The 19,245-nt window shown below is 40.9% G+C and overlaps 1 protein-coding gene across 9 annotated transcripts in view; it reads right to left on the minus strand.

Annotated features, from left to right (window-relative positions):
• ADAM22 (ADAM metallopeptidase domain 22) overlaps positions 1-19,245 on the minus strand; it is a 225,743-nt gene that overhangs the window by 45,845 nt on the left and 160,653 nt on the right. For all 9 annotated transcript variants that reach the window (XM_062179303.1, XM_062179300.1, XM_062179302.1 and 6 more), the window contains exons 9-17: positions 16,151-16,225; positions 14,502-14,573; positions 13,546-13,712; positions 12,067-12,151; positions 10,990-11,080; positions 9,808-9,859; positions 5,957-6,056; positions 3,838-3,909; positions 3,201-3,293 (exon numbers count right to left, since the gene is read on the minus strand). In XM_062179303.1, coding sequence (XP_062035287.1) covers positions 3,201-3,293; positions 3,838-3,909; positions 5,957-6,056; positions 9,808-9,859; positions 10,990-11,080; positions 12,067-12,151; positions 13,546-13,712; positions 14,502-14,573; positions 16,151-16,225 — 807 coding nt within the window. The remainder of the gene's footprint in view (positions 1-3,200; positions 3,294-3,837; positions 3,910-5,956; positions 6,057-9,807; positions 9,860-10,989; positions 11,081-12,066; positions 12,152-13,545; positions 13,713-14,501; positions 14,574-16,150; positions 16,226-19,245) is intronic.

The following is a 19,245-nucleotide window of genomic DNA, read 5'->3' on the forward strand; positions in this document are numbered from 1 at the left end:
CTTCTTTTTTCTAATTTTTCCATTATTTGTGTCTGTGTATTGAATTTTTTTGATTTTGAGTTCTATTTTCAACTACCTCAAATCCATCATGTAAGTGTGGGAGTTGCACAAACAAAGGTTTATACTCATTTATAAATCACCAGAGTACTTAGAACAAAGATAATGGTATACTTCCTCGGCCCTCTTCAGCCCTTTTCCTTCTCCCTGTGCAAATCCTGGCGGTAGAGGCTGTCCTATGCTTCTGTCTCTGCTCACACAAATGTACCTAGGATTTGGTTCCCACCTGCTTCTGTATCAAGTTCATCTTCCCTCCCTGCTGGGAGCTCTCCAGGCACTCAAGTCTCTCATTGTTCCTAGGACATGGGCAGCTCTTAGCCAACTCCAATCAGGATGTCAGCAGATATTTTTAAGGACATTAGAATAAAATTTGTGTTCATTCATCGAGTATTTACTAATCTCTTAGAACATGCCAGGCACTGTTCTAGCCATTGCAGATTCAATGTAGAAGAAAACACAAGAATCTTGCTCACAAGGGGCTTCCATTTTAATGGGCATAAATGGACCATAAAAATAAAGAAATAAGCAAGATCATTTAGGATTTGGGCAAGCCACGACTGTGGAATATCTAAGGTGAAAATAATCCTCCTAGGAGCAGATCTGATGGAGAGCTTAGGTGAGAGTATAAATGTTCAACAATTTCCAGGAAACTTCAGAAAGGAAGCTGAGTGAGGGAGAACCTGCTCCAAGAGCTGGGATACGACAGCAAATAAATCAACCAAAATCCCTACTACTGCAGTGGAAGGAGAAGCATTCCAAACAAGTAAACAAGCAATATTTTACAGAAGGGCTCTAAAAGTACGGCCTTAAGGCCAAATGTGGCTGCCTGACCACCTTTATAAATAAAGCTGCACTGGAACACAGTCGTGCCCGCTTGTTTCTGTATTGCTGATGGCTGTTTTCAAAGACAGAGATGAGTACTGTGGTAGAGACTTGAAGTTGCACAAAGCCTAAACTATTCACTATCTAGCATTACAGACCAAGCTCACCAATGCCTGACTTACAGATGCATTGTTATAAATCCATGCAGAAGAAACAGAGACCTGCGCAATTTCCCATCTGTTTTTCTACTCTCCCTTCTCCATTCACTATCTGCTTTTGGCTCCCCTAGAAGTCCAGATGGAGGAGAGTAAGGAAACGGGGTGGAGAAAGTGGCAAAAGAAAGACCTTACTCAACTGGTACAGCTGTTAACTCATTTTGTAGGACAGTAGCTAATCATGCCATTTTATCTTACGTCTTTTAACTGGGATTTGTTGTATTTGTTCCTTGAAATGATTACAGCACAAAGAGCCTAATCCTAGAGGGAAAGGAAGGTGCCATTAACAGCATTCTTAAAATGCCAAGGATTAAGACAAATGACTTGGGATCCCTTGTTATGGCATTTGGAGAAGCTCACAGAATAAACAGTGGAGGTAGCCAAGATGAAAGAGTGTTTCACATTTGGCTTAATCTTCCTTTTTTAGAGAATGCTTCCAGAGACCTCTGCCAGTGCCTTGCCCGTCTTTAAAAGCTGCCAGAAGACACAACGGTAGAGGGGAAACAACAGAGACGGCTGCCAGCAGATCCGGGATGCAGTCACACTCGTCATTACCAGCTGCGCCGGCCTGTGCAGGGACTTTAACTTCCTGGGACTAGGATCACTCAGCTGTGACAAGCAGGAAGATAAAGCCTATCCCAAGAGGGTGCCTGTTATCTAGGACAGCGTCTCAATCAGGGTGATGTGGCCTCCAGGGAAACATTTGGCACTGTCTAGGGATGTTTTTCTTTGTCACCATTAGAAGGGGTGCTGCTAGCAGCTAAAAATCCTACAATGCACAAGGCACAACCCTACGGCAAAGAGAGATTCACCCAAAACTGCCAATAGGTTGAGACATGCAGACATAGGATGGTACACATCAAAAGTGCTGAGCACAGTCTCTGGCACACGGTAGACACTTACATGATAGGTTTGGTCCTGCCTCCATAACTCAACACACTAAAGTCACTCAATCAGCAAGCAATCATCAAGAGAGCGCTGTGCATATGCCTTCATTCACTCAACAAATATTTACCGAGAACCTGCGCCAATTACTGTGTAGATGCCTGGCTCTGCTCCATTCAATGCACAGACTGAAGGGAGAGACAGAGATGAAAACTCAGAAATAATGTAGACTATTAAACCAGATTTTACATGAGAAGAGAAAAAAGAAAATTAGATTTTGGGCCAGCACTGTGCCACAGTGGGCTAAGCCTCCACCTATGGCACCAGAATCCCATAAGGCACCAGTTCATGTCCTAGCTGCTCTTCTTCTGATCCAGCTCTCTGCTATGGCCTGGGAAAGCATTAGAAGATGTCTTCAAGTGCCTGGGCTTCTGGACTCATGTGGGAGACCCAGAAGAAGCTCCCAGCTCCTGGCTTCAGATCAGCTCAGCTCTGGTGTTGTGGCCATCTGGGGAGTGAGCCATCAGATAGAAGACCTTTCACTCTGTCTCTCCCTCTCTCTGTAACTCTGCCTCTCAAATAAACAAGTAAATCTTAAAAAAAAAAAAAAGAATTAGATTTTTTTGGAAATGGAAGCCCCAAACAAGTATTAATCTTGATATAAAGGCCTAAGTATTTGGAGACAGGTGTGAGGATGCTGGTAGAAGATGAAAACAGGTAAGTGTGCAAAGATGCGTTCTAAGTTTCCATGCACCACACTGTAAGCTACATCATGTCCGAAAGAGTTCCTTTTTATCCCACAACAGATGACACAAGAGCTTCACCAAGCCAAGCCACAAGAGAAGAAACTATTGAATAACTACTTGGTTTTGCAAGGCAGGGTAAAACCATTTGAAGCCCAGTGACATCTGGTTTTGTTTCTCACGCCCGCTCCTCAGGCCTCTCAGAATTAATAGGTTCAGATCCCTGGATTCTGGAATTACTTGGTGCAAGATTTTGGCCAAACTAATTAACAACTACAAGCCTCAGTGTTCTCAAAAGTTAGATGGGGATAATTATTGTCCTGGTAACTTGTGAAGATCCTGTTCAGCACATAACACGTAGTCATTTAAAACATGTTGGATGCCTTTATTGTCATCAGATTCTGTTTACCTGGCATTAACAATTAAAGCAAACATGCTCCTTTTCCCGTCAGGTGGCCAGTAACCACCACTCTCCTACCTTGCACTTTTTACAGCAGAGACCATCACTGCACTGGGAGTCCTGGGTCAAGGTGCATTTCTTGCAACACTCAGCCCCTTCAAGGACACACTCCTAAGGAACAGAAACATGTGCAACTCGTGAGAAAATGGCATTTTTTCCGTAATGTGCCAGGATATTTTATAAAATAAATGTACAAACAATATCTTCCTTCCACAATTCCTATACAACTTCCAAGTGATGGGCCAGTGTTGTGCCATAGCAGGTAAAGCCACCACCCGCAAGGCCAGCATCCTGTATGGCGCTACTTCATGTTTCAGCTACTCTACTTCCAATCCAGCTCCCTGTCTATGACCTGGGAAAGCAGCAGATGGCCCAAGTGTTTGGGGCCCTGCAACCAGTGTGGGAGATTCAGATGAAGTTCTTGGCTCCTGGCTTCAGCCTGGCTCAGTGCTGGCTATTGTGGTCATCTGGGAAGTAAGCCAGAGGAAGGAAGATTGGAAGGTCTCTCTCTTTCTCTCTCTCTCGTTTTCAAGTTTATAAATAAATCTTTAAAAAATAATACTTTGAAGTAAGACATTGGGTCTGTATATCTCAGTGCCTGGACATGGAATGACTGAATTATTTAAAAACATCATCAGGATAACCAGAAACTTACTGCAGGGGTCCCACAGTCACATTCCTCTCCAGTTTCGATGAAGCCATTACCGCACTCTGGAGGATCAAGAAGCTGTGGGAGGAAAACCAAAAAGGGAACTAAAATACTGAAAAATCAACACAGGAGACTCTGACAGATCATAATTGCTACACCTACACATCTGGCAGAGTTGTCAGTCATGCCAAAATTTTTTTTTTTTTTTTATTTTCCTACACTGGAAAACATGGCTTTGGTTCTTGGAACATTTTATATTTAATGCATGCATATGTTTTTACATGCATATTTGCATATGATGCTATTTCAACAGGTACATAGAAAAACAGAAGTAAAAGCTAAGTTTATATTGGTACAAAAATTTTTGGAATCCATGCATAAAACAGTATGTCAAAAAGTTCATGAAAACACATATTATGAAGAAGCATGGATTTCAAATTATATTGCACAAATTTTATTGACCTTACCTGTTGGTTTCATTTCCCATAAACTTTCTGAAGTACCCTTATAGAGATCAAGTAGGATCAAGTTAAATGAAACAAAAATAAAAGACAACCAAGCCATAGACTAAAATCAAACCAGACTGACTCCCAAAATTTAATTTCTAACAGGTAGCAAGGAATTTATGTCAGAATGTCTGAATTAAAATTTTGGCTCAACTGCTATCTTGGGTAGCTGTCCACCTATATCACAAAACTGTGGTGAGGACCAAATTTATCCACCTAAGAAAATAACTTTCTTAATAATATTGCTTTCTGAAACAGAAAGTTATTTGATAAACAATGAAGACAATATCATAAACATTAATGCACCTGGTAAACTACTGACTAGAAAATTCACTTCTTCCTGCTAATGTAGCTTTGCAGGGAATAACAATAATTTGTCCTGGAGACTAAAGCAATCTCTTGACTTATCCAAGAGTATATTTTAACTTTTTTTGTTTTAACTGTATATCAATATTATTATCTGTTCAGTACAATTTATCCTATGGTGATACACAAAAATTAGTAATTAGTAAATTAATGCTATATGCTACATATATAATACTCATTCAGAAGTTAATCAGTGTTTATATTATAGCCTCAAAGTGTACAGACACTGACAAACACATCCACACCCACATGCATTTGCATAACTAACTAAAGGAAAGCCCAAAATAAAATTAGGAAAATCCCCCCTGATTTCAAACATTCTCTCCCTACCTACAAAAGAATCAACTCATCCCTATACTTTATTATCAGTTAAAATGATCATAACAATTGAAAAATCAAAGTGGAAATTTTTCAGGTGAAAAACACCATATTCACGCTCTGGGTTTAGAATAATCAGTTACTCAGGTAAACAGACGTAAACCATGTTATACTATGGCAGCAGTGACTTGGTTCCCACACCCCTTCCAGAGCTCTGGAAAGAGTCTTAACGATGAATTTGCTCCTCGATGCATTTCGACCCTCTCACAACTCCACTGTGCTGAGCAGAGGCTGCAACCAGGGGAAGGACAACAAGCGCAATGTCGAATTTCCACACGTCACACAGAAGAGTTCACATACTTAGCTAGGCTACAGCACTCTTGTCTAACAAGACTTCAAACACAGGAGGAAGAACTGCTTCTTAGTAACCAGACGCAGTGCAAGCTGCAAAAACTCGTGACCAAGTCCAAGTACAGAAAGATGTCCTCCCTTTCTGCTTTGTGGAGGCCTGGTTCAGACAGAGAAGTAATCTGAATCATCCTGCTCATTCCGAAAGGCAGCACAAGGCAGCAACGAGGTGAGAGTTGTCCTTCTTCCCACCACTGTGACTGTGCTTAGGTACCCAGAGAGGAAACAAGCAGCAACACAGTGCAACAGGAGGCAGCATGAAGCCGTTTGGTGAAGCCAACTCTGAGTCCTCACTCGGTCATAAACAAAGAAAAGGGCAAACTTCAGGAAGCCGGCACTCTTATTTCTGCCTACTTTCTAGTCCTATCAGAACAGCCCAGAACATCCAGTATTAAAGCTGACTTTGAAGGGCAGATTTTTTGGCATATCTAAAAGATTACATAAAGTCTATATTGAAGCTATTTTTTTATAATGGCTGAAAATTTTTGTTTAAAAAATTAAATGAATAATTTGATCATACTTGTTACCTTAGAAGGCTTGTTGAAAAGGCAGGCACCGCCTCCACTATTTAGGAAATCATGGTACTCTTCGACATTACACTGGGTGAACTTTTTAGGAAGATAATAGCTATATAAGAAAGAAGAAAATCAATATACATAAGCACAGCTCTGCCCTCCCTTGCTAGTCTTAAAGTGAATTCTGTAAATATTGTACATTATCACATAAAATAAAATGAATTCCACTTATGTACAAAATTTATATTCAATCAGCCAGAGCTTTCTTTCAAAAGAATTTCTAAATTCTTCCTTTGGTGATTACAGGTTGTTTGTTATTTGCACATTCATTCAACAGAAACACAAACATACAGGACCAGGAATTTTTTTTTTTTTTTTTTTGACAGGTAGAGTTATAGACAGTGAGAGAGAGATACAGAGAGAAAGGTCTTCCCTCTGTTGGTTCACTCCTAAATGGCCACTACGGACGGAGCTGCACCGATCCGAAGCCAGGAGCCAGGCGCTTCTTCCTGGTCTCCCATGCGGGTGCAGGAGCCCAAGCACCTGGAACATCCTCCACCGCCTTCCCGGGCCACAGCAGAGAGCTGGACTGGAAGAGGAGCAACTGGTGCCCATATGGGATGCTGGTGCCAAAGGTGGAGGATTAACCACGTGAGCCATGGCGCCGGCCCCCAGTGCCAGTAATTTAAAATCAAGGAGAGTTAGAAAAAACTTATGCTGTAAGGAATTTTTCTTAAACATTAAAACTGGGATATAATCCAAACCCGTGAGCATGCTACAAAATAACTGACCTATAATCAATAAATGTGTCACATCGTGAAAGAATGAAAGACACAGAGAGACTGAGGAGTTCTTTCACACTAAAAAAAGCTAGAGACAGAAAAACGAAAAGTGACACCTGATATATGAAATGTGTGTCATAAATGACATGAAATACAAGGCCAACTTGAAGGAGGGCTAAGAATTAGATGATTTTATGGGTTGTACTGTGTTTATAATTTCTTATCATTGCTAATGAAAAATCCAAAGATATTTTGAAAAATTTTTAAAATATATATTTGCATATACATTCCCTCCAACATTTATTTTCCTTATAGGATATTCTGAGAATTCAAAATTCAAATGCAATCAATAAATATTTGTTGAAAGCTCAGTCTATATATAGGGTTATAGTATGAGGAATGAAATATAAATCAATGTAAAATGTAGTCCCTCAAGACCAGCACTGTGGCGTAATGGGTTAAGCCTCCGGCTGCAGTGACAGCATCCCACATGGATGCCAGTTTGTGTCCTGGCTGCTCCTCTTCCGATCCAGCTCTCTGCTTGTGACCTGGGAAGGCAGTGGAAAGTGGCCCAGGTGCTTGGGCCCTTGCACCCATGTGGGAGACCTGGAAGAAGCTCCTGGCTCCTGGATCTGGATCAGCCAAGTTCTGGCTATTGCAGCCAATTGGGGAATGAACCAGCAGATGGAAGACTTCTCTCTGTGTCTCTCCCTCTGTCTGTAACTGTCTCTCGAATAAATAAATAAATAAATAAATAAATAAAAGCTTTTAAAAAATGTAATCCCTCAAAAATTTATAACAAATTGGTTAGAGGAAGTAAAAAGTACATGCAGCGGTTAAAAATTTTAATAAAGCTCAGATGGCTAGAAATATGGTTAGAGGGAAGAGGGGAAAGGCATTCCATGCAAAGAGAATATAGTGAAGAAATAAACGAAGTTGGAAATTTATGTGAAATCATGACGAGTAAGTTTTAAGAAGCAGAAAATCCATATAGGATTATGATTAGCCAATAAACAAAACCAGAAACTCATGCACGATTAGGGTAAGAAATCTCATCACAAACAGCAGGAGAAAATGAGACTGTAAATCCAGATGAGGAAATATTACACACATCTAAGTACTGGCATGGGGCACCTGAAACTTACTCTCTAGACAACAGAGACTCACAAAAGTTCTCAGCAGATGAAAAAGAATGAAATGCTGTTATTCGCAGCAAGACAGAGGGAGCTGGAGTGCATCCCGTTGAGTGAAACAAGCCAGACACATAGACAAATGCTGAATGTCTCCGGTGTCTGCGGGAGTGCAAATGAAAACAAAACCAAACCTCATTCTGAACATTGCAGGATGATCAGGGAGGCTGGGAGGGGTGGAAGAGATAAAAGGAGTTTGGATAAAAACAAAACAAAACAGGGAGCTGGGTGTGATTCACTAATTGTGACAAAGATACCAATATGAGATGTTAATAGAGGAGACAGGGCGAGGGCTATATGGAAAATTTTTGTATTACTACCTCACAATTTTTATTTTGGAAATTTAAAGCTATTCTGAAATAAAATGTAAAAAAGAGTTCTGCGTGGAATGACATTTTTTCCCCCAAAGAAACCTTTTAAGAAATACAAACTTCATGCATTTCATAAGTACAACTTTAGGAACAGTGATTCTTCCCACCATACCTGCCTCCCACCCCCCTCCTCCTTCTTCTCCCATTCCCAGTCCCATTCTCCATTAAGATCCATTTTCGATTAACTTTATACAAAGAAGACCAACTCTATATTAAGTAAAGAGTTCAACAATTTGCAGGAAAAAAACAAAACCAAAAAACTATTCCTCAACAGTTGAGACAAGGGGTATCCAAAATCATTGCATAGTGAAGTTAATTTCACTTTTTTTTTTTAGAAATTTAATTAACTTGATTTTAAAAAATTTTTATTTATTTATTTATTTTTTGACAGGCAGAGTGAGAGAGAGAGAGAGAGAGAGAGAGAAAGGTCTTCCTTCCCTTGGTTCATACCCTAAATGGCTGCTACTACGGCCAGCGTGCTACGCCGATCCGAAGCCAGGAGCCAGGTGCTTCCTCCTGGTCTCCCATGCGGGTGCAGGGCCCAAGAACCTGGGCTATCCTCCACTGCCTTCCCAGGCCACAGCAGAGAGCTGGACTGGAAGAGGAGCAACTGGGACAGAACCGGCGCCCCAACCGAGACTAAAACCTCGAGAGCCGGCACCGCAGGCGGAGGATTAGCCTAGTGAGCCGTGGAGATGGCCGAAACTTAATTAACTTTAAAGAAGCACCCAAGAATGATACATCTTTTGCGAACACTCAGACATAATTATAATACAACTCTTTGAGGACAGAGGTCCTGCAGCGGAAGTAGGTGCACAGTGACACCTGTTGTTAATTTAACAATTAACACTCTTAACGTATGATCACCTGAGCTGCCTAGGCTATGGAAGACTTTTGAATCCACAAACAACTCAGTTGGAAGGCCATAAGCAAGGCAGAAGTTCTCTCCTCCCTTCAGAGAAAAGTACCACCTTCTTTGATGACCACTTCTTGTGGAATGACCTTCAATGAAGAAAAGCTAAATATTACAATTTGGATAAACAGCACAGATGTAATGTTGATGAACGACAGCAAGGCCAGTGTGTGCACTTGGTACCGGAGTTAGGACGCCGCCGAGGACACCTGCATCCCACATTAGAGTGCCTGGGTTCAAGACCCAGCTGTTTCGCTTCAGATCCACTTGTGTGCTAACGTGTGGGAGGTGGAAGGGGATGGCAGGGGATGGCTGAAGCGCTTGAGTCCCTGACACCCACATGGAAGACCTGGACTGAGTTCTGCACTCTGGCTTTGGCCTGGCCCAGACCCAGCTGTTGTAGGCATCTGGGGAGTGAACCAGCAGACGGGAGATCTCTCTGTCTCTGCTGCTCTGCTTTTCAAATAAAATGAAAATAAACTTAATATAAAACAAATAGAATATTGACTTCCGACAGGCACTTAGTTGCTGAGTGTCAGTTTCCTAAAAAGACAAGAGCACAGCAGGGAAAGGAAGAGGGAATGACTTTCACATAGAAATGACTCACCCAGTGTCGCCCATGATGCATCCCAACCACGTGTCCTCACACTTACACTCACCTAGAACAAGGGATACACAAGCCTTTTCATACACTGAACACAACTGCATCAGTTCCATTTTAAAAACAATCTCTTCATTTTATTTCTTAAATATCTTTTAAAATGTTCTCCTTACATTTCAAGTTCTTTATGCAATATATAGCAACAAATTTATACTATGATCTATCAAAATGACATAATTTTATAATACCAAAATCTTCTGATATTTTCAACAAATGGCCTCATTTTTAAACCATTCGCTTACAACAGTTTAAATGAAGGATAACCAATCACAATGAAGTAAGAATTTATGGTGATACTACAGGGTCCAGTTTCCTAGGCCCTTCTGAGAATTATTACAGTTTCTTCCTCATTGGCAAAGCTTGTCAGGAAGGCTCCTGGTCGGAGGCAGGAGAGTACACAGGTTAGGCAGAGGGCTTCAGAACCAGGAATACCTGGGTTCAACCCCGGGTTTGTCTCTTAGTACCTGGGTATCGGGGAGACGTTGCCTTTTTGAGATGACTCACTTCTCTGGCACATGGGGCTAAAAATGGGCACTCTTGGTGGTGAAATGAGTTTCCAGATCTAAGGAATGTCATCATACCATCATGTGGCAGACAACGGGTGCTCTATAAGTAGTAATCCTTACGGTGAACAATGACACAAATGATCGCTGTTACCACAATCGACGTGGTTGTCATCAAAGTACTACTCTGTATACAGAACACATGAATACTCATGTGAAGTAACTTTACTGATGGGGAGAAGACGATCCTCATAATGGCAAACCTGGCGTTTACTCCGGGGCCCATTCTACTCTGTGGCCATGCTTAAAGGTATGATGAATAAACCACAATAAAACAGCATGCTGTATCCAGGCCGCCTTACATGACCAAAATTTACTTATTTTGCCTTTTGCAGGTTGGGTTCAGCTAAGAACTTATTATCACATGGCTTTTTAATTTTTATTACACATCTATAATTAACTATCCCTTTGTGCTAATTTTAAAAACCAATTTTATGCTGTTTATTTCACACCATCATGAAAATGCTTTTAATCTAGCAACTGAATCAAAGAACCTCATTCTCTAAGATATTTTACATAGGGTTTATTTCAAATACAACTAAACTATACATGTACTAAAACTTACCACTTGCTAATTTTCTTTTGTCTGAGATAATACCAATATTATGGGCTAATGACTGAGCAAGTGTAACCGCCATTAGGTCAGTTTTCCCATACTGAAAGATAAACAAAATAAAATATATAAATGCAAATTGCTTTTCATTTAAGATGGACAAGAAAACAATGTCACAACACAATTAACAATAAGTAACTTCTAGGCATTTTCTTTAGCAGAGGTGAAACACATTGGTAGCTTCTGCTGAGCATGCATTTGAGAAGAAGTAAGAAAAAAAAATCCACATTTGATTAGGGACGATTAGAAACCAGAGAATGGGCAACTTTCAAGTTTGGAAACTTAAAACTAATTCTGAGTCCAAATTTTCCTAGCAATATAGCTGAGAAACCTAATGTTGTCTATGATTAACCCAGCCCTTCAAACAAAATAAAAATAAATGTGCAAAAATTATTTGGAATGTGTTCATGGTTATGCATCCCCTTGCACTCCTGAGATCCCCCCGACAACCTGGTGCACTATGTGGCTTCAGAGAACAAACAGGATGAGTGACAGGGAGCCATGGTGATCCCCAGCCAACAGAAATGGAAGATCTCAGGATATTTTTCTAAAACGTAGCCTCCCAAAGATACGTTAGGTCACTTCCATCCAGTTTAGTACCTCAGATGTAAAAGGAGTCTTTTGGAAAACTTCCCCCCAGTTTTTCCCCAGTAATTGTCAGTACCCAGTAATTCTCAGTACTGTCAAATACTGAGGAGAGAAGAAAACATCCAACTGGGTTGTTACGTGGCAACCCAGTGCTTAAGGGAATCCCTCATTTCTCCAGATGTTCATTCAGGATGACAGATGGGGACTTATTTTTGAACATGGGTAAAGGTAAAGATTCTCTCTATATAATCTAAAAATACTTCAAGCTTAATATGGAAATTATCCTAAGTAAAACACAGAGCCATTGGTAGTGGCCATATTGATGGAGAATCACAGAACCTAGCATCTGGAGTGGGGGCGACCCGTGAGACCATGCCTGGAACACCAGAGAAGTGCCTGCAGCCATCACAGCACTTGTATCGTACACATGCTCACACCTACTTCATTCACGCCGCCTCCTTTCAGCAGCGAGCAAATCCCACCAATGTAAGCTGCCCCGCTCCGGCTACTTTCAAATTGACTTCCCCTTTAGAAAAGGAAATGAAAAACACTTACTGCTGACAGTTCAAATACCATAGCACGTTTTGTCATCAATCGACTACATTTCTTTTCTCAATGCATGTAAAATTCTATGCTGTCTCTATAAATTTCTGATGTAAGAGAAGAATATAAAAAGAGTTTACATACATAATCCAGGAAAAAGTTTTCTGAGGAATGCTTCCCTTACGATCAATATATATCTCAACTTGTTGTACTCCTATTAAAAAGGAGTCACTGATAGAATGTACTCTGAGGAAGGAAACAAAATCACTTCTGTGGTACTTCTGCTAAACACATACGATCTGAATCTCACAGTGAGAAAACAGCTGACGTCCCTACAGTGGGGATCAGTCCATAAAGTAATTGGCCTAGGTACTTCAAAAGCTGAGGCTTCCTGGAGAATAAAGACACAAGGACCAAATGCAATGCGTGATGCTGCACTGGGTCCGGGGTGGGGTAAAAATCAGCTACAAGAGTCAGAGACAATTGGAGAATACAAAGACAGACTACAGACTGTAGGGAAGTACTATGTCAGTGTTAAACTTTCTGGCTTTAGTAACTTACTGTGGTTATGGAAGAGAACATCTTTATTTCTAGAAAATACACACTGAAGTATTTAGTAGTAAATATGTGGTAAGTATCTCCAACTAAACTCTCAAAATATTCAGAAAAAAGAATTGATAGATGGATGAACAGGTGATGGAAGCTAGACAGGGAAGAAAGAAATCTCAAAACACATGGGGGAAACGTACATAATTGATGATTTGGGATTAAGAATATACATAATTTCCTTGTAGCATTCGAGTGACTTTTCTCTATATTTGACATTATATTAAAATGGCAACTTACAAAATATTACATCTTTCACTTCAATATAACTTTCTTCAACAGCTCTGACTTTAGATAAGAGGTTTTTGGACACTAATATATAAAATTTGCTATTACATCAAATATGTATGTTACCTCTCAAAAAAGAAAATGACAATGAAAAAAAATAAAAAGATAAACTCCAGAAACACTAAGTTCTCACCTTAGATTGAAAACAGTGTTAACATTCAAAAGAGAAACTTTAAGAAACTTGTCTGTTAAGAATATTCTGCATGAGTCTGAACAATATTTTTAATCCACAAGTGCTCTGGTTAAGTCTCTTGAAAAATTAAATACAACAGAGTTGCAATAATAATGCAAAATTAAATCTCTTAAAATTTGATGAAAATTTCAAACCATCTATACATTACAACCCCTTTTAAATATTATCTTCCACATCAAATCTAACTGTTATACAATAGGCAGGATGCATCTCAGGTACAAGTAACAGAGCATTCAACATAAAACTAAAAAAAAAAAAAAAAAGAATAAATCATCATGAAAGTTACGTACGAAAAAAGGTGCACTGCATCACTTTTCTCCTTGATAAAATCCCTCCTGTATTTCATAAACTCACGTAGGGTGATCAATGGATTTTCAGATATGGCGAACTTGTTGTCAGCCGCCCAGGTTTCCATGGCAACCAATACTATCCTTGTCTTAAGTTGGTCTTTATATATCTAGTACATTAACAAGAGGAACACACCAGCTGTACATGTGGCAAAATCAAATCGTTTATGAGCAGGACTCCAAAGTTCCTTTCACGGAAACACCCTGAGTTATAGTTACATGTGGGAAATGTTACTGTTTTTAAGAGAAATAGTTATTTCTCTAACTTACATGCATTTGCCTAAAGTGAAAACAGCTTCAAAACATTTACCAAGTAGCAATCCCCAAAGAACAGAGCACTTATCAGAAACAAATGATCACTTTTGGACAAACACTTGCACCCTCCTCAGGGCTCACTCCGAGTGGGTTTTCTGGCACCCTGGATTAAGAACTCCTGCATCATGAAGACTCTCCAGGCAAATACGCACAACCCTACACAACCCGACTGGCCTCTGATTAAACTCAAGGAGAAGGCACAGGCAGCACTTTGTCAAGGGTCCCTGTGGAAGACAGGTACAGTGGAGCTCGCTGCATCATCACCTGGGCACCAGGCACTCTTGCAAAGGGTACAGTGGGTACACGGGTTCCCATTCACCAGAGGTACCCTGTGACCACCTTTGTTAAAGACTATGGCTCAACCTTTGTCTTCCACAGGGTGGAATTCCAGGTACCTTGGCAGGAACTGATCACTTCCTGTCATCATCTTCCCAGCCAGAAGTCAAAGGCAATGATGTCTGGTGCAAGGTTATGCTGGGACCTTCAAGACACCCCGGTTAAACTGCAATTCAGGGCAGGGGAACTAGAAGCACCATATTCCCCATTCTATCAACCCCAGTGCACACTCACCAGGGGATACTTACTAAGTCTGCCATGTTCACCACAGATTTTGCATAGGTATTGGTGTGTACCACAGACAGCCGGTGTCTTTTGAACTGAAAGCAAATGGAAACAAGTGAAGGCTTTCAAAATTGCCAGGAAATATACTTCCTAGCAGAGAAAACATGGTGTACTGGGAAGATCCCTATGGGGTGTAGATACCTACACACACACACACACACACCAGCGGTGACCTAATTGTTCATCTGCTATGCAGCCTGAGGCAAAGCTCCTAAAAACCTCAGGCCTCGGTCTCTCACCTGTGAGATGAAGAAAACACTCATTCCATCCATTCCACGGATTTACTTTAATCAGGACTGTTACTCAAGAGGATAAAACCTATGAAACTTATCAATAAATTGTTAGACAAACAAATTTACATCAGGGTACAGTCAGAAAAGGTGAGTGTGAACACTGCAACAGATATAAAAACTCACCACGTCCACGGCACTTGGCCATTTTTTGGTAAGAAGGAACCCCTAGGATCACAAGGAGCGACTCATAAGCTGGGGTTGGATCATGCGCACCGCTGGTTTGGTCTCAGTGGTGTTTTAGAAACCCAGTGTACGGGAAACCCGATGCCTGGCTTCACGGAAAAGCAGCGTCCCCACAAGATAACTGCAGCAAGTGCTGAGACGCTGCTCCATGCACAAGGCCATGTGCCTCTCTTTCCCCCCAAGTCTCACCCTCCCCACTCCACTGCCTTGAATCCGGTTCACTCCACTTATTTGTTACCTCTCATAGGTATCTATAGACCTCTGAGTTTGAGACTATTCGAAAACATCAAAAATATGTTCTTGCAACTTACTATGTTGTGAAAATCCCAGAGAACAAAAACATTCTATGAATTTAAATAGCCTACACAAAGAAGCGGCACTCAATCCTGATTGCACTATTATTATTATGAGTGGCAATTACCATCGGTATTATTTGATTAATCATATACAAAAAATGATACATCATCTCCTCAAATAAATCAACTGAAGTAAATTCACACATACTTGTGCCTGAAATCAGTCAAACGCAGCAATGTGCATCAAATGAACATTCTGGATTTAAACTTCTGGTTCCATGGGACAATCAGCAGCGTGTTAGGAACACAACTCTGCAGACTGAAGCTTGTCCATAAACTGAATATTTACTCTCTGTGTCAAAATAATCAACTCAACCAGAGGGGCTTTTGCCAAGTTCTTATCCTGAATTTCTTCACCACCTGGCCACCTAAGCATTTCCATACGCTGTTCTCCACAGTAAGTGAGAAATGGCAAAGCTGCTCTTTTATTTGGATAAAGCTATACACTGCAAGCTAAACAGACACATTACTGGTGACTCACTCTTTCAATGTAAAATAAGTTTACGTTTTCCTTAAATCTTGCCATCCCAGTATGAGGACATTCAGATACTAGCACCTACATTGGTCAAGCAAATCCAGAGTTGACATTATCAATCACAGAAATACCTCAGGGAACTCACAGATTATTGCTAGCTACTTCTGCCTAAGATGCCTTCATACTTGCAGGCTGTTGTTGGCTACTAGGCCCAGCTACAACTTCATGGGCGTCTAGCTTCTTATTTCTGAACCTACCAGTATTATCGTGGGCACAGAGAAGGTTTTTTAAACATCAAATCCTACCATAAGATGATCATTCACAATCATCAGCTCAATGTATTTGGTTTCCTCTTCCACGTTACGAGGATGTCGAAGGAGCTGCAACACAGTAAGGGAAATATACACAAATAAGCCCTCTCTACTCAGCATGAAAAACTACCAAGTGTGCAAGCGATCAGCAAGACAAAACTTCCACTTTTTACTCGTTCAGCATTTATCTTCCAATTTCCACGGATTTACTTAGTCTCTGAGGAGATAACAAATCTACACAGCTGGAAAATGAAGGCGGCACGGGATGAAAGCCTTCCCTCACAGTGAGCACCATGAGGAACAGTACACACACGAAACAGAGGCGCCTCTACATCTCCTTTTGTACTCCACGTTTCACTCTCTTTTGCATCCCGCTATCTTCCTTTGTCTATCTTCAAAGCAGTAACACAAGAAGAGCATTCATTCTCATTTAAATTTTAAGTTCCTGAGGATTTCTGAGAGGGCACAGGGAGGGGGTGACTGGCATTTTTATTCTAGAATCTGCAAATCTGGGATTGAAATGTGCCCCTTCCTCTGGTGTGGTTCAGGAAGACCCCAAATGACACAGGGGTTTTGCTGGGACAGCCCCTAGAGTTCCTGGGCAGTCTGGATCATCATCTAGGGCCAGATCTGTCTGCTCCACAGCCAGTTCTCTCCACCCTGGTGGAGCAAGAGCTAAGGCAGCCGTTCTCCTTGTTCTCTAAGTGATCCATAACATAATCTTTCACAAGAGCTAGAGTTAGCTCGTCCCTTATGCCAAGGTTAAATATACACTTTTCAGTAACTTTTTAAGTTTTTTTCATTTATTTTTATTTATTGAAAGGCAGAGGAAGAGAGAGGAAAAGACAGAGAGAGAGAGAGAGAGAGAGAGAGAGCGCTCTCCGGTTCACTGGTTCACCCGATGCCTACAGCAGCTGGAGCTGGGCCAGGCTAAAGCTAAGAGCCCAGATCTCCATTTGGGTCTCCCATATGGGTGGCAGGGATTCAAGTACCTGCTGCTTCCCACAGTGTGCATTAGCAGGAAGCTGAATCAGAAGATGAATAGAGGCTCAAACCCAGGTATTTAATAGGGATACAGGCATCCCAAAAGGCATCTTAAGCTCTGTGCCAAATGACCACACGCAGTAAATGTTTTTATTTACTTACCCAAGTTCATTTTTTGTGACAAAGGTATACTGTCAAAACTAATCAACACATGTATATTTGTTTTGAGTGCTACATTTAAAATGAACTAAAAAAATGCTGCCACAAAGATTTTGTCTAATTGCTAATCACATTCTTAAACTTAGAAATATTTTTAAGAAAATAAACTTCAATTATGTCAAGTTGATAAGTAACAGATTATAATTCTGAGATTAGAAACCAAAGATTAACAGTAATCTGTGGGGCCGACGCTGTGGCATAGCAGGTAAAGCTGCCACCTGCAGTGCCGGCAACCCCTATGGACACTGGTTCAAGTCCCGGCTGATCCACTTCCGATCCAGCTCTCTACTATGGCCTGGAAAAACAGTAGAAGATGGCCCAAGTCCTTGGGCCCCTGCACCCATGTGGGAGACCTGTAAGGAGCTCCTGGCTCCCGGCCCCTGGCTCCTGGCTCCTGGCTTCTGATCAGTGCAGCTCTAGCCATTGTAACCAACTGGGGAGTGAACCAGCAGATGGACGATCTCTCTCTCTCCCTCTGCCCCTCCTTCTCTGAGTAACTCTTTAAATAAATAAATCTTAAAAACAAAAACAAACAAAAAAATAGTAATCTCTGACCAATGAGAAGAGTCTTCAAAAAAAAAAAAATCCCAAGAGATATTTTTAGGATGACAGATCTGCTCTGCTAATTGCAGAAGAGGATGGCTAGATACTACAGCAGGCTTTCCAACAAGCTCCAACCTATTCTTTCTTTCTTTCTTTTTTAAAAAGATTTACTTATTTGAAAGGCAGAGTTGCACAGAATGAACGAGAGACAGATCTTCCATTTGCTGGTTCACCACCCAAATGGTAAATTACTATTCAAATTAAATCATACTGGCAATTATTTTTACCTATGTAACGGAGTTTCAGGATATATATGTCACTGTATCTATTTGCATACATTGTATCTATTTGATTGTCCCTCAGTATGCCTGAGGGATTCACTCCAGGACTGCCATGAATATCAAAAATTTTGGATGCTTCAGTCTCTTACATAAAATAGCATAGAATTTGCATAGACCCTATGCACCTGTTCCTGTATGCTTTAAATCATCTCTAAGTTACTTAGAATACCTACTGCAATGTAAATGCTATGTAAATAGCTGTGACACTACACCGTTTAGGAAATAACTGTAAGAAAAAAGTCTGTACATGATCAGCACAGATGCAAGAGTTTTTTTAATATTTTCAGTTAATGGTTGGTTGAATCCATGAGTGCACAGACTTGGAGGGCCAACTAGAGACAGATGTTGTTCACAACATATATAAAGTAATACGTGGGACACGTGAGCTTCTGAGAGGCAGCAGGCAGGGCATACATGGTTATACCCATCCCCCAGGGACCAGACATCCCAGGTCAGAGCCTCAGTTTCACATCTGGGTACTAGGCTACACAACCATGGGCAAGCTGGCGAAGCCTCAGATGTTTCGTCGTCCTTATCAGGAAAACGGAGATAATAATGAAAACTCCTTGCTCATAACATTGTTATGAGGACTCAATGTATTCATACATTTAAAATTCTCACAGTTAGGGTGGGCATGTGGTAAGTATTCAATAAAATGTGGCTATCAGAAATCTGTCTAAACGTGTCTTATTTCAAGGTCACTCAAAGAAGACACCTGATTCCTTCAACTGACTGATGTTTCCCTCATCCTGTGTTTCCTCTCTCACTACCACGTTCACACTGCTGAGGACATCTTGATTCTTTTTAAAATGTTTTTTAAGGTGGAGTTACAGAAAGGGAGAGGCAGAGAGAAGAGGGGGTGGGGAGAGAGGGAGAAGGAGAGAGAGAGAGAGAGAGAGAGAGAGAGAGAAGACTTCCATTTGCTGGTTCACTCCCTAAATGGCTACAATGACCACGGCTGGGCCAGACTGAAGCCAGGAACTTCTTCAAGGTCTCCCACAT

This window comes from Lepus europaeus, chromosome 20 (genome assembly GCF_033115175.1).
Source record: "Lepus europaeus isolate LE1 chromosome 20, mLepTim1.pri, whole genome shotgun sequence".
Taxonomy (NCBI): domain Eukaryota; kingdom Metazoa; phylum Chordata; class Mammalia; order Lagomorpha; family Leporidae; genus Lepus; species Lepus europaeus.